The sequence below is a fragment of the Gigantopelta aegis genome, chromosome 14, assembly GCF_016097555.1.
Source record: "Gigantopelta aegis isolate Gae_Host chromosome 14, Gae_host_genome, whole genome shotgun sequence".
NCBI classification, from domain to species: Eukaryota; Metazoa; Mollusca; class Gastropoda; order Neomphalida; family Peltospiridae; genus Gigantopelta; species Gigantopelta aegis.
Window position 1 is genome coordinate 3101230 of NC_054712.1, and position 12243 is coordinate 3113472.

The 12243-nt window shown below is 41.2% G+C and overlaps 1 protein-coding gene across 1 annotated transcript in view; it reads right to left on the reverse strand.

Annotated features, from left to right (window-relative positions):
* Positions 1-1100: 1100 nt before the first annotated feature.
* The window catches only part of LOC121389572 (zinc finger protein ZFPM1-like), a 48285-nt gene continuing 37142 nt past the window's right edge, over positions 1101-12243 (reverse strand). The window contains exons 2-6 of the mRNA XM_041521247.1: positions 8058-8614; positions 7228-7348; positions 6333-6530; positions 5342-5506; positions 1101-4112 (exon numbers count right to left, since the gene is read on the reverse strand). Of these exons, the coding sequence (XP_041377181.1) occupies positions 1333-4112; positions 5342-5506; positions 6333-6530; positions 7228-7348; positions 8058-8614 (3821 nt within the window). The 3' untranslated portion in view covers positions 1101-1332. The remainder of the gene's footprint in view (positions 4113-5341; positions 5507-6332; positions 6531-7227; positions 7349-8057; positions 8615-12243) is intronic.

A 12243-nucleotide genomic window follows, 5' to 3' on the forward strand; every position in this document is an offset into this window, starting at 1 on the left:
TCGTGACGGTTGGTAGTCTTATACTAGCATTAGTTTCCTCCCAGCGATAATGCAGGCAAGTGTTTGTTGGTATTCTGAATAATCCAACAGTCACGTACCATCGCTTTGTTCAGTGTGTGAAACGATCTGATAACCGCATCTTCCTCCTACATTAAACACGATTTTAAAACGTTTTGCTTAGTCATACCTAGAATAAAATTACGGAGTAGAGGTTGGAGTGAAAAAAAATTAAAAACCCCAGAGAACAGTAATATTGGGTTTAGTGCAGCTAGACAAAAAGGGAACGCTTAATCCAGAAAGAATACATTTGTGTACTTATTCCCAGCTGCTTCAAGGTTCAAAAATCCATTGGCTGTAAATCCCTGTTTTCGGGTGGGTGTTTTTTTATCTATGTTATTAATATATACTTTTAAAATATGTTTTCATTATTAAATTTGTTTAACTCGTAGCTAAAAACGTATTAAATGTAGGACCGAACTTACAAAGCCTGGATTCTAGTTTATGTTTTCGTCTGTGTCCAAATATTTTTAAGCAATAGTTGTTTTCATGCCAAACGCAAAAACCAAAAACAAATCGCACTAAAAACAAAACATACAAAAAAAACACACACCCGATTTTCTTTTTACATTCCATTATGAAATATATATTTCATTGTAAATTAGCCAGCGAAATGGCAACAGCTAATTTGTATAAATATAAATATAAAACAACATTTTGAGTTTTAATGCAATATTGTCTCGTACATTTCCTTAGATTTTAACGTCTGTATATTAGTTTGTAATGTAAACATCTAGTATAAAGCACTTTAATATGCTGGATTTCTATAACCATATTTTCTTTTTTTCGGTGAATTTGAATATGACATATTGACAAATGAAGCACAGTAGATCATGATTTATATATAAACTATATTTCTGGATGCGATAACACCTGCAAAAAAAAAAAAAAAAAAAAAAAAAAAAAAAGAAAGAAAAAAAAAAAAAAAAAAAACAAAAAAAAAAAAGAAAGAAAAAAAGAAAGATAAGAAAACAGGATCATTTCTATTTTTAGTGATATATTAATTAGCCTTTCAACGGGGGGGGGGGGGGGGGGGGGGGGGTAGGAGGCAGGGTACATAATTGGGTCCTACCTACGGGCGTCTGGGTCCTAAGCCCCGTTTTACGAAGCGATCTTGGCACTAAGATCATCTTTATTGCATTAATAGTCACGCCCTTAAGGTGATTTTAGCGCTGAAATCGCTTCAGAAAACGAGCCTGAGTTTCGAGTTTGTGGGTGTTTAATTGATACCACACGATGTAACAGTGATGCACGCGCTTCCCACACCTCTGGTGTCTAAGATACAGCCGTGGACGAAGAAGAGTCGCCATCACTGGGTTTAGAAGTACAGTAATACTTCTTATGGGCCACGAACGTGGACAGGTATGTAAAACTTATATCACAATTCTTACAGTACTTGTACCCAGGTTTATCGGTAGTGGTGACCGTTCTAGGGGACAACGCGTTCCCTCCAGCTGACGAAACCGACGACGAAGAAGGAATTATGAAGTACGGAAACACCGCCCCTGACTGGAACAAGACGGAATGTGATGCAGCACTTTTATTGTCTTTCTCTTCGGGAGAGTCCGAACGTTTCACAGCACTAATACCATTCACACAACAGGGACTGGTCCCATTCGTGGGACTAGAGGGACTATCTTTGATTGGTGACTCGCCTGATGGAAAACCATTTTGAACCGTTTCAGCCTTTAGGATGTTCTCCTTGTCACCATTAAGACGATCCTGCTTCGTGTCGTGTTTGGAGTCTTCAGGAATTCTGTCAAATTCGCTGTCCACAGGTTCCCGTTTTATTGACGTAGATTCCTTATCAGTAGGGTTGTCCTGTGTAGTCTCCTCCACAGAAGCTTTTGAAGTGTGTATGTCTGTATTTGAAAGTGGAGACTTGGTCAGTTCCAGTGGAGTCGGATCTTCTTCGTCTGTTTTAACCGGTTCCTGGGCGTGCAGCCGACTCTTGTGACATACCAGATCGTTGTTTGACGTCCCAGTGTAGTCGCATCGATCGCAGATTAGGAGTTCGTGTTGGTAGCGCGATGCGATCTCGTGTATCTTCATGTGCATGTTGAGAAACTTGGCATTAGCGAACCTGTCCCCGCACATGGGGCAGCACTGCGTCGATCCTGGCGGGACGATGTTTTCCGACTTCTCGTACGACTTTCTCGACCGCCGTCTCTTGTAGGGCTCGTTCTTCATGCGGATCAGCTCGGCCTCCATGTTGAGGGGTCCCTTGGCGGCCCTGTCGGTGGTTACCGTGATGGGAATCAACGGCGGCTCCTCGAACACCACCATGTTCTCATCGGTGAATTCCTCACCGCCGTCCACGTGCATTTTACCGTGCATGCGCATGCCGCGCACCGTGTTGCCTCGATACCCGCACAGCGTGCACCGGAAGGCTCGTGTGGGCGCGTGGACCTTCAGGTGGTCCGTGAGCCGTGTGTCCGTCTGTGTGATGTAGTCACAGTAGGGACATCTCAACAGAGGGATCTGAGTCGAGTCCCCAGAACATATGTGCAGCTTGAGCAGCCTGGCTGTGGTGAACAGACTGTCGCACTGACTACACCGAAATTCGCCGACCTCATTCTCCTTCTTTTCAATGGGTTCTTCCACCACTGCGGGGGACTGGACGATTACAGTGTGGCCACTGTCTTTACCGTGTGGACAGTAAAACTCTTTGTGAGCCTTCAGTGTGCTCGCAGAGCTGAATTTGATCTTGCAAGGAATACAGAAGAACTTGTACGTGATGTCGTCTTCAGAGAAAGATCGGTTATGTTCACCGTTCCCCATGGAATTCGTCTCAGACGGCGAAGCAGGGTCTGGCTTTATAACATCGAGGATGGGTGAAGTCTGTCGTGCACCATCACTGCTATTGCTACTATCTTCCGCTTTACGTGGTGATGCAGTCCAGGGCTTCTTACCCGAGCAGTAATGCTCTTTGTGAATTAAGTAGTTCTCATGTTTGTAGAAGACAATACTACAGTCTAAGCACTTGCTAACTGATGACGCCACTGGCACCATGGGTTGTCCCGGGGGTCCTGAAATAGGAATGGTCCCAAATGGTGACAACACGAAGGGGGCCATCTTAGGAGGAACATGAACACTATGTGGAGATCTAGGACTGCTGGATGCTGAAAAGATGTCTGTCATTGGAGATGTGCTTGTCGATTTGGGAGAAATGTGTTCTGATTTCACATTCTTCAACACTTGAGGGTTTTCTCTGCAAGGACTTAGTCTTAAATCAATCGATCTGGCATCAGAAACTGAATGAGTAGTGGTCTTTGTGTTTGCGTCACCTTTTGGTCGACTAAGATCTAATGGTTTTTCCGTGCATGTCTCAACGACGGTACTCTCTTTTTGATGAGCATCCACCGGTGCTACAGAAGTCAACTTGGACTCCATAATGCCAGAATGTGTAGCTGGAGCCATTATCGGCTGTACTATCACAGTGGGCATGGTAATCCCCATGCTAGCAAGTCCATTTGGGGCCACGATTGGTGCAGCAAAGATGACTGTGGTTTGCCCTATCACTGTCGTGGCAGAGCCCTGGACCCTTGCATGAGATATTATCTGCTCCGGTTGCAGAAGCATACCCGCAAGCAGCTGTGCTCTTGACGTATTTAATGAAACTACCGGAGATAAAGTTTCAGCAGAGTTTTCACAAACGGGACTGCTTTCAGATCTTTCTTGGACTTTGTTTTTCGAGCAGTAGAATTCCTTGTGGCAGTTGTACGTGCTGAGTGAGGAAAACTGGATGTTACAGTGGGAACAGAACTTGTCTCTCAGAGAAACTGGGGTGCTCATCACGTCTGGCTTGTCGCCATCATCGCTGATGCGATTGTGTATTCGTCTGTGGCGGTTCAGACTAGATATCTTATCAGCGGAATAGGAGCAGCTTTCACACTGGAAGTGAGGCTCAGTCTTTTGGCATTTCGTCTGTGGTGAATCGGTGTCTGCGTTGTGCTCATGGAGTCGTTTTGGAACAACTTTCGGCCTCTTTTCGTCCCCATCTTCCATTTCTAGATCTGACAATTTCTCCTGCTTCACTACAGCTTTGGCAGTAACTGGAAAATTAAAGTTCATAATGATTAGTATCATTGTAATAAAACATGCATACATTTCTAATATATAATTTCCGAGAGTTCCTAGTTGATAAAAAGTATGACAATAATTGTAAATATCAAAGTTATAATATTACAAGTTGTAAGAGACAACCTTGGTATCAATTTAACATTTGTTGAAGAGGTCCCGCATTAATTTGCTGAAAGACAAACGATGACAAACACACCAATTGTTTGCTCTCTTTTAACTTTCATATATCTGAATAACAAAACCGCTTTCCATAATATCAAAACCATATCGCCACACAAGGCAGACTCGAAAGGGCATTTTGGCAAATTCATAATTACTGCTATGAAGCTCTATCAGTTGCCTCGTCTATATGAGGACTGCCACTGCCCAGGAGCTTCTCTACAGGACGTTACATCTTTGTGCCACCTGTAGGAGGACTGTCACGCCCAAGATGAGACTAGTATAACGACCATCTTTATATAACGACCATCTGTCCTAAACGGCAAATCCCGCCCAATGCATTTCCTTCTTTATTTTACACGTATATAACAGCCACCTATCCTGAACAGCCAATTCCCCACAGTAGCCGTTATATACAGGTTTGACTGTATAATATACAGTACAACCGCACTAAAGATTAAACCAGACATCATCGGGACCAAGGATAAAATATGGTTTTAAGGGGTATTTGGTTTAAAGCGGTTCTTGTCTGTACTTGTATTGGAAAAATGGACCGTAAAAATGTCCGTTTTTGAGGGAATTCCGACTTACAGAGGATCCGGTTTTGAGAGGTTTCACTATATATATATATATATATATATGTGTGTGTGTGTGTTGTGTGTGTATGTGTGTGTGTGTGTCTGTGTGTGTGTGTGTGTGTGTGTGTGTGTGTGTGAGGGGTGATGTGGGGAGTGTGTGTGAGGGGGTGGTGGTGGGGTGTGTGTGTGTGTGTGTGAGGGGGTGGGGTGGGGGTGGGGTGTATGGGGAGTGTGTGTATGCATGTGTGTGTGTGTGAGGGGGTGGGGTGAGGGTGGGGTGTATGTGGGGAGTGTGTGTGAGGGAGTGGGGTGTATGTGGTGTGTGTGTGTGTATGCGTGTGTGTGGGTGAATGCTTTCACTCACTAGTGACTGTCAAAACAGTAATGATGTAAACATGTAAACATGTCTTGGTGCTAGTATCACATCACAAAACTAGTGTGTTCATAAATACTATTCGGTGCACCTTTATCACTTTCTTGAGAAACTGTCTTTGGCTCCTCAGCGTCCGAGCTGTCACAAGAGCCTCTGTCAGTCGGCTTTCTCGAGCAGTAGTAGGCAAGGTGACCTTGAAGAGTCCTTGGACTGCTGAATCTCACACCACAAAACGGACAGCCATAAATGAGAGCAGCTGGAAGGAAAGTAGTATATCGTATTTAATATTGACATCCATAATAATTATTATACGCAAGGCCATTTTAACAGTTTCCGATCGATCTGACCGCTTCTCCTATTTTGATTTGTACTACTGACTGCACTCTTTGTTCTTTTTTTAAACTCTCTATTGTTGATTGAAAACATATTTTATAGCACACGTTGCCAACTCTCTATTGTTATTTGTGTATCGGTATACAAACATACATACATGTATATATACAAATAGTTTACAAACAATAATAATTATATATTATAACAGCAGTATACAAGAAGAAGTAGAATGTTGATCTATTATATAATTCGTATATTAGAGAAAATAATTACACGATACCGCACTTCACAAGGATATTTTTGCGTTCAGGTCCAATCGACTATCGTTCACACATGGTGCTAAATATTGCGTACAAAGATAATTTCCATAAATACAACAGCAATGGAACATCTATGGAAGCCACCATCTTTGTCATTTAACATAGAAATGCCTATCAACACGGCGATCGTATTTTTGTGGGAAAGTTCAGCATGAGGTCACCACACCCCACCCAAACTGTCCCGTGATAAGCATTAGTTACATCCAGTCAATTAAAGAATAACAAATGTGTGGAAGAGAAATTATGACATGCACTAAAATTAAAACTGTGACATGCATTTTAAAAATTAATTCCTATTAAAATCAATACTTCATGAGAAACTGTTTCACGACCCATATATAAGAATTCAGCAGATAGGGTTAGGGTTAGGGTTACCATTCGATTTGTATCTTTAAACTACAATACACATGTATAATGGTATTTTTTTACCATGATTTACAGGTGATCTGGGCCCTTTGGCTGATGGCGTAGCGACCTCCACTTTCGGAGGTTCCGGTTCCGCTGGGGTTACTTGCTCCGGAGAATGATCACGTGACTGGGTGGGGTCGTCTGGGTGATATGAAAACGAGGCTATAAGCTCGTTACCAACGTCCATGTCTGCGACAATCTCACACCAAAGCCGATCGCCTAAAACAAAACGTTTAATTAAAATAATTTAAAATTATTTTTCCTTGAGTAGTTTTAGAATATATTTTCCATGCAGATGTCCTAGTATCTAGATAGATCATTGAGTGATGGGTATGTACTATCAGGTACCCCGTTTACGAAGCAATCTTAGCGCCAAGATAGTTTTGTGAAGCGATCTTAGCGCCAAGATCGTTTTACGAAATAAAGCGATCTTGGCGCTAAAATCATATTAACTGCATACAGTATTTAAGTTGATTTTAGCGCTAAGATTGCTTCGTAAGACGGGGCATTGATGTTTTAGAGGTCTCTGTGCTATTCTTATCAAAATTACTTACTTGTTTCTGGCTAAAGTCATAGGCGTCGAAAGATGCTGGTAACGAAGAAGGAAGATGCTGGTAACAGAGAAGAGGGGGCAGGAGGGGAGAGGGGAGAGAGCTTTCGACGCCTATTAAAGTGTACAACCACAGTAGTGAGATATAGTATGCAATGATTTCATCTGTCCTAATATCAAGAACGATTCATACATTAAGATGCATTTTGTGTGATTTAATATGACGTCCTGTTTATCACCAGTCATGTTTCAACATCACAGACTCTTGTTTCATTTTATTGTAACTCGTTACAGGTGTGTAGATTGGGTGTTCATGTTCACGGACTGAAACTAGGGATTGCGACTTTAAACGGCGGTCTGTCTCACCTTCCAGGTGTATTTCTGTGTTTCGTGGAACTGTGTCGGAGCCTGGTCTCAGTAGTGCTAGCCACGCGCCAGACTGAGCCGTGACGTTTACCAGCACGTGTTGGTTGACTTTACTGCTGAACTGTAATGTGGAATAAACAGTTAGGTAGCAGTTATAGTAAAACAAAACAACAGTAAAAGGAAAAAAAAAAAAAACAACAACCTGAAACAATCACTCAACACACAGTTCAGGTCAGGTCATAGGGTTTAAATTGCACGTTCAGAGCAATCTGTTGTAGCGCTCGCTTGTCGTGGGCGCAGGTGCCGACTTATGCCGGCTCCTTCGTCCAGGACAGGACCCAGCACACCATCCCCCAACTATTAATACTACTGAGATTCGACGTGGTATTCTGTCTTTATTCACGTCATACAAACACTAGACAATAGGCCTACTGTAATTCTACACCCATTCCACAACGTCCACTTTCTACGGGCCTCATTTCGTCCACTGCTTTGACCGTTGGATAGGAGTCAGATATAGGCTTTAAGAAAATATATGACTAAAGAGAGGCTTTTAAAATTTAAATTTCACAAGAAAAGGCATTGGTTTGACGAGGGGGTGGGAGGTGGGTGGGAGTCCGAAAATAGGTCCACCGAGGTGATTCGATCCTTCGACCAACACACCCCAGGCAAGCACTCTACCACAGGGAACGCCTTTTTTCATGCTATGGAATTTACTACAAGTTATTTATTTCTGAGCCGATGCTTTTCTAAATTGGACACAAAAATAGTACGTTTTAATAGGATGGGACGGACAATAGATCCCGCCCTCTAAAGTCTAAATGACCAACCTGCAGGATCATATCTCCAACCTTGACCTTCTCGGCTAGGGTAATCTCCCCTTGAAAAGGCCCCAGACTGCTTCCCTTGGGCAGCGGGATGGCGCAACACACGACCCAGCAGACGGCGCTGTTTCCGTGCATGCTGACGTTGATCTTCTTCAGGAAGAGAACGTCGTTCGGCAGCTGCAGGTGCTTCATCAGCTGTTGCATTGTGGGAGAGTCGGCGTTACCGCTCCAGGAGTCATTATCCTCGTCAGAATCTTCATCGGGTTCCCGTTTGATTGGATTTGCAGACAGTGTAGGTTTTTCATCATCACCGTGGTGGTGGTGTTGGCGGTATTCAGAAGTAGTCTCCCTTCGTTTAATTCCTTGAAGATTGCTTTTCGGATCCTCCGCGCAGTGTTCGTCTTCTCGAGGTAGACTCACGACTTGGGGGCCTCCTGATTCTGGTGTGTGTGGTGGACGCGACGACTCTTCTTTATCGGAATCATCTGGTGAGGGGGATTCGTCCGCGTTCAGTAACAGTGAGGGAGATGAAGCGTCATTGTCTTCTGATGGGTCACCGCCTACAAACAATAAATAAACATAAATAAATATGTCCATTTGTGCAGGTGTAAAATGCATTTTTATGAATATTACACGTTGTGTGTGTGTGTGTGTGTGTGATGCGCGGTCAGTCTGGGATCGATCCACGTCGGTGGGGCCCATTGGGCTATTTCTCGTTCCAGCCAGTGCACCACGACTGATACTAGTATATCAAAGGTTGTGGTATGTGCTGTCCTGTCTGTGGGATGGTGCATATAAAAGATCCCTTGCTACTAATGGAATAATGTAGCGGGTTTCCTCTTTAAAACTGGTATGTCAAAGGCCATGGTATGTTTTATCCTGTCTGTAGAATGGTGCTTATATAACGAACCCTTGCTACTAATGCAACAATGTAGCGTGTTTCCCCTCTGACTATATGTCCAAATTACCAAATGTCCAATAGCCAATGATTAATAAACCAATGTGATCTAGTGGTGTGTTTGCAACTGGAAGAAGAAAAAAAAAGATCCAAAATCCAAAGAGAAAAAAGATACTGTCCTTTTTGTCCATAAATGATTTAGACAAAAATGCGCTTTGTACTACATTGTAACCAATTTCATGAATTAAGAAACATACATTTAAAAGTCTTAATCTATCAGTAAAAATAACAATGTATGTATGTATGTATGTATGTATATATGTACGTATGTATGTATATGTATGTATGTATTTTATGAATGTATGTATTTTATGAATGTACGTATGCTTCAATACGTACGAATATCTATATATTGTAGAATATCTATATATTGTATGTATGTCGGGTTTGACTAGTAGGCCTACATATACATAGATATTAACGCACGGGTACAGGGATGAAAACCCAATTTTGGCCTCATAAAATTGTGTCTCATGCTGTTGCTGGGACTCGAACCTTTAGCACTGAATCGCCCGCAGTTCCCAGACTAAAGATATACGTGGGACCTACAAACCACGTGATCGGTCCTTAACGTACATGAATATGTGGGCAAACCTGGCTTTGGCAACTATACAGATATATGAAAATATTAAACCTTTTTCATCTCGAGGCTCTACATCTGGGTGGGGTGGGGGGTGATATGTCAGCCGAGGAATGAAACTTAATTCCTGTGTCATATCATCATTATATAATTTTACATTCCATTGCACTACAAATGAAACACGAACGAATATTTCTCAATTAACTAAATACATAATATAATTCTACATTAGTGGCCGTTAGATGTCATTTCTTACAGTGAGTTATTATTATTTTTTTTTTCTTTTATTCAGAACATCAACATATTAATACAGCACGCATACATGTATAACAATATAAATATAAAAACACAATTTAAAAATAAACACACACAAAACACAAAAAAACACACACACACACACACACCCTTGACACACATTCATACACACATGTGTAATTCCAAACTATAAGAATATTCATAACATAATAAATGATTTTTGCACATCTTAAAATCAAATAGTAGTCCTTTAGTATGACAGCCATTAAACAATATACCAGTGAGTTATTTCAAAACGTATGCAACTCTCTTTTGCTCGTTGGATACGTTTCAAAACAATCGATTTAAGAATTGTAAGATAAATGGTATCTAACGGACACGAATGTACGTAATATTCTCTTTCTTACATATTACAAAAACCAAGTTTAAAATTAATCTGAACGTTTTTTGTTTTTTTTCTAACTAAAACTGCTTTAATGTCCTTGCGCTTGCACTTACAACAACTTAATGCTTCACGGAGCAATCGATTTCTATCGTGCTTTTTTTCGTTGAATGGTACTGGCGTAGCGGGTGGGTTATACCTGAAGCAGCCAGTCGTAGTCTTCGTATTACCATGTTTGACATCCAATAGCCGATAAATCAGTATACTCTAGTGGTGTCGTTGAACAAAATAAACTTTAACTTTGACAGGGAACTTTCTTCTTGGTACAAAGCAAGCTTAACGACACCCCAGCATAAAGAACAAATCGGTGTTAAAACAAATAGCCGATGATAAGAAGATAAAAAATCAATGTGCTCTAGTGGTGTCGTTAAATAAAACAAACTTTACTTTTTTTTAATGTTATGTTACCAAACGTAATCGAATAGCATGACCTTCTTAGACATGTTGGAATCTAAAGATAGCTTCAGAAAGGTGTTATCGACAACCCCTTTAATATCAACAGCCAAAAGATTAAAACAAATATCTACAAAATAAATACTTCGCAAAGTCATCAAGCATTTTTTTTTTTTTTTTTTTTTTTTTTTTTATCTTCCTTGCAACTTAAACTGTTTAAATAGTTCAAGCGCGTTAAAAGTTTTATTTCACGTTCGTAACCGTTGTGACGAATTTGGACAGAAATTGGGTGGTAATGACTGAAAAAAAACGTAGTAGTAGTTGTAAAATAGAGTTATTTATTTCAGTATCTAATCGGCGATCGTCTGGTGTTCAGTCTGGGAAGATTGGGAAGGATCAGTACACGGTGACTCGTACGGTTTGGTATCAATTGTTCACGCTTGCTGTTAACGCCATTAAAAATAATTCTGCCGTCATTTTAAAATATAGTTTCTCTCAATTCTCTGCACGCGTTTTAGACAACCATACACACATAGAGATACATACACACAGTCGTACATGTAACAGACACACAGACAGAAACACACACACACACACACACACACACACACACACACACACACACAGAGAGAGAGAGAGAGAGAGAGAGAGAGAAGAGAGAGAGAGAGAGAGAGAGAGAGAGGGAGGGACATATAGACAGTGTTTAAAAAATTGCCAGTGTATGCTGCAAATCTCAAAGTGTACCTAATAACGTTATTTGCAAAACTGATGCATTGAAGCGTTGAACACCTTACAAAGGTAAAAATGGCTAAAAATGTGCTGTATTGGTGTAAAGTAATTCCTGATTATCTCAATTCACTGCCAAAGACAGTCTTGTGGTATAATACCGCATTGAGCAGCCATCTTACACTGCGTGTAGGAAAATGTCAAAATGTACTTTTAGACTAAACATTTTTTTATTTAGGGACCTCAAAAACCCCTAACTCTGATGAAACTAAAAGTGATTTAGTGAAGGTGACAATGTATGTTTTTTGTTTGTGACATTGTCCTACTCTATATAAATAAAGTTGACGTTAAACACCACTAGAGCACATTGGTTAATTAATCATCGGCTACTGGACGTCAAACATTTGGTAATTCTGACTCGTAGTCATCAGAGGAAACCCGCTACATGTTTCCATTAGCAGCAAGAGATCTTTCATATCTACTTTCCCACAGACAGGACAGCACATACAACAGCCTATGACCAGTTGTTCGCATGCACCTCAATTAAACACTCAACCGACTGAGCAAAATAAATTCCATTAAACTACAATAATGGTATTTTTAATATATGTAAATACAGACCAAAGTGTTGCTTCTGCCCATCCCCACTAGAGAGTGTGTCCCCTGTCCCCCACCCCACCCCACCCCGGCCTATATAAATACAGACCAACGTGTGGCTTGTGCCCATCCCAATTAGAAAGTGTGTCCCCTGTCTCCCACTCCACCCAGCCTATAGAAATACATACCAAAGTGTGGCTTGTGCCCATCCCCACTAGAGAGTGTGTCCCCTGTCCCC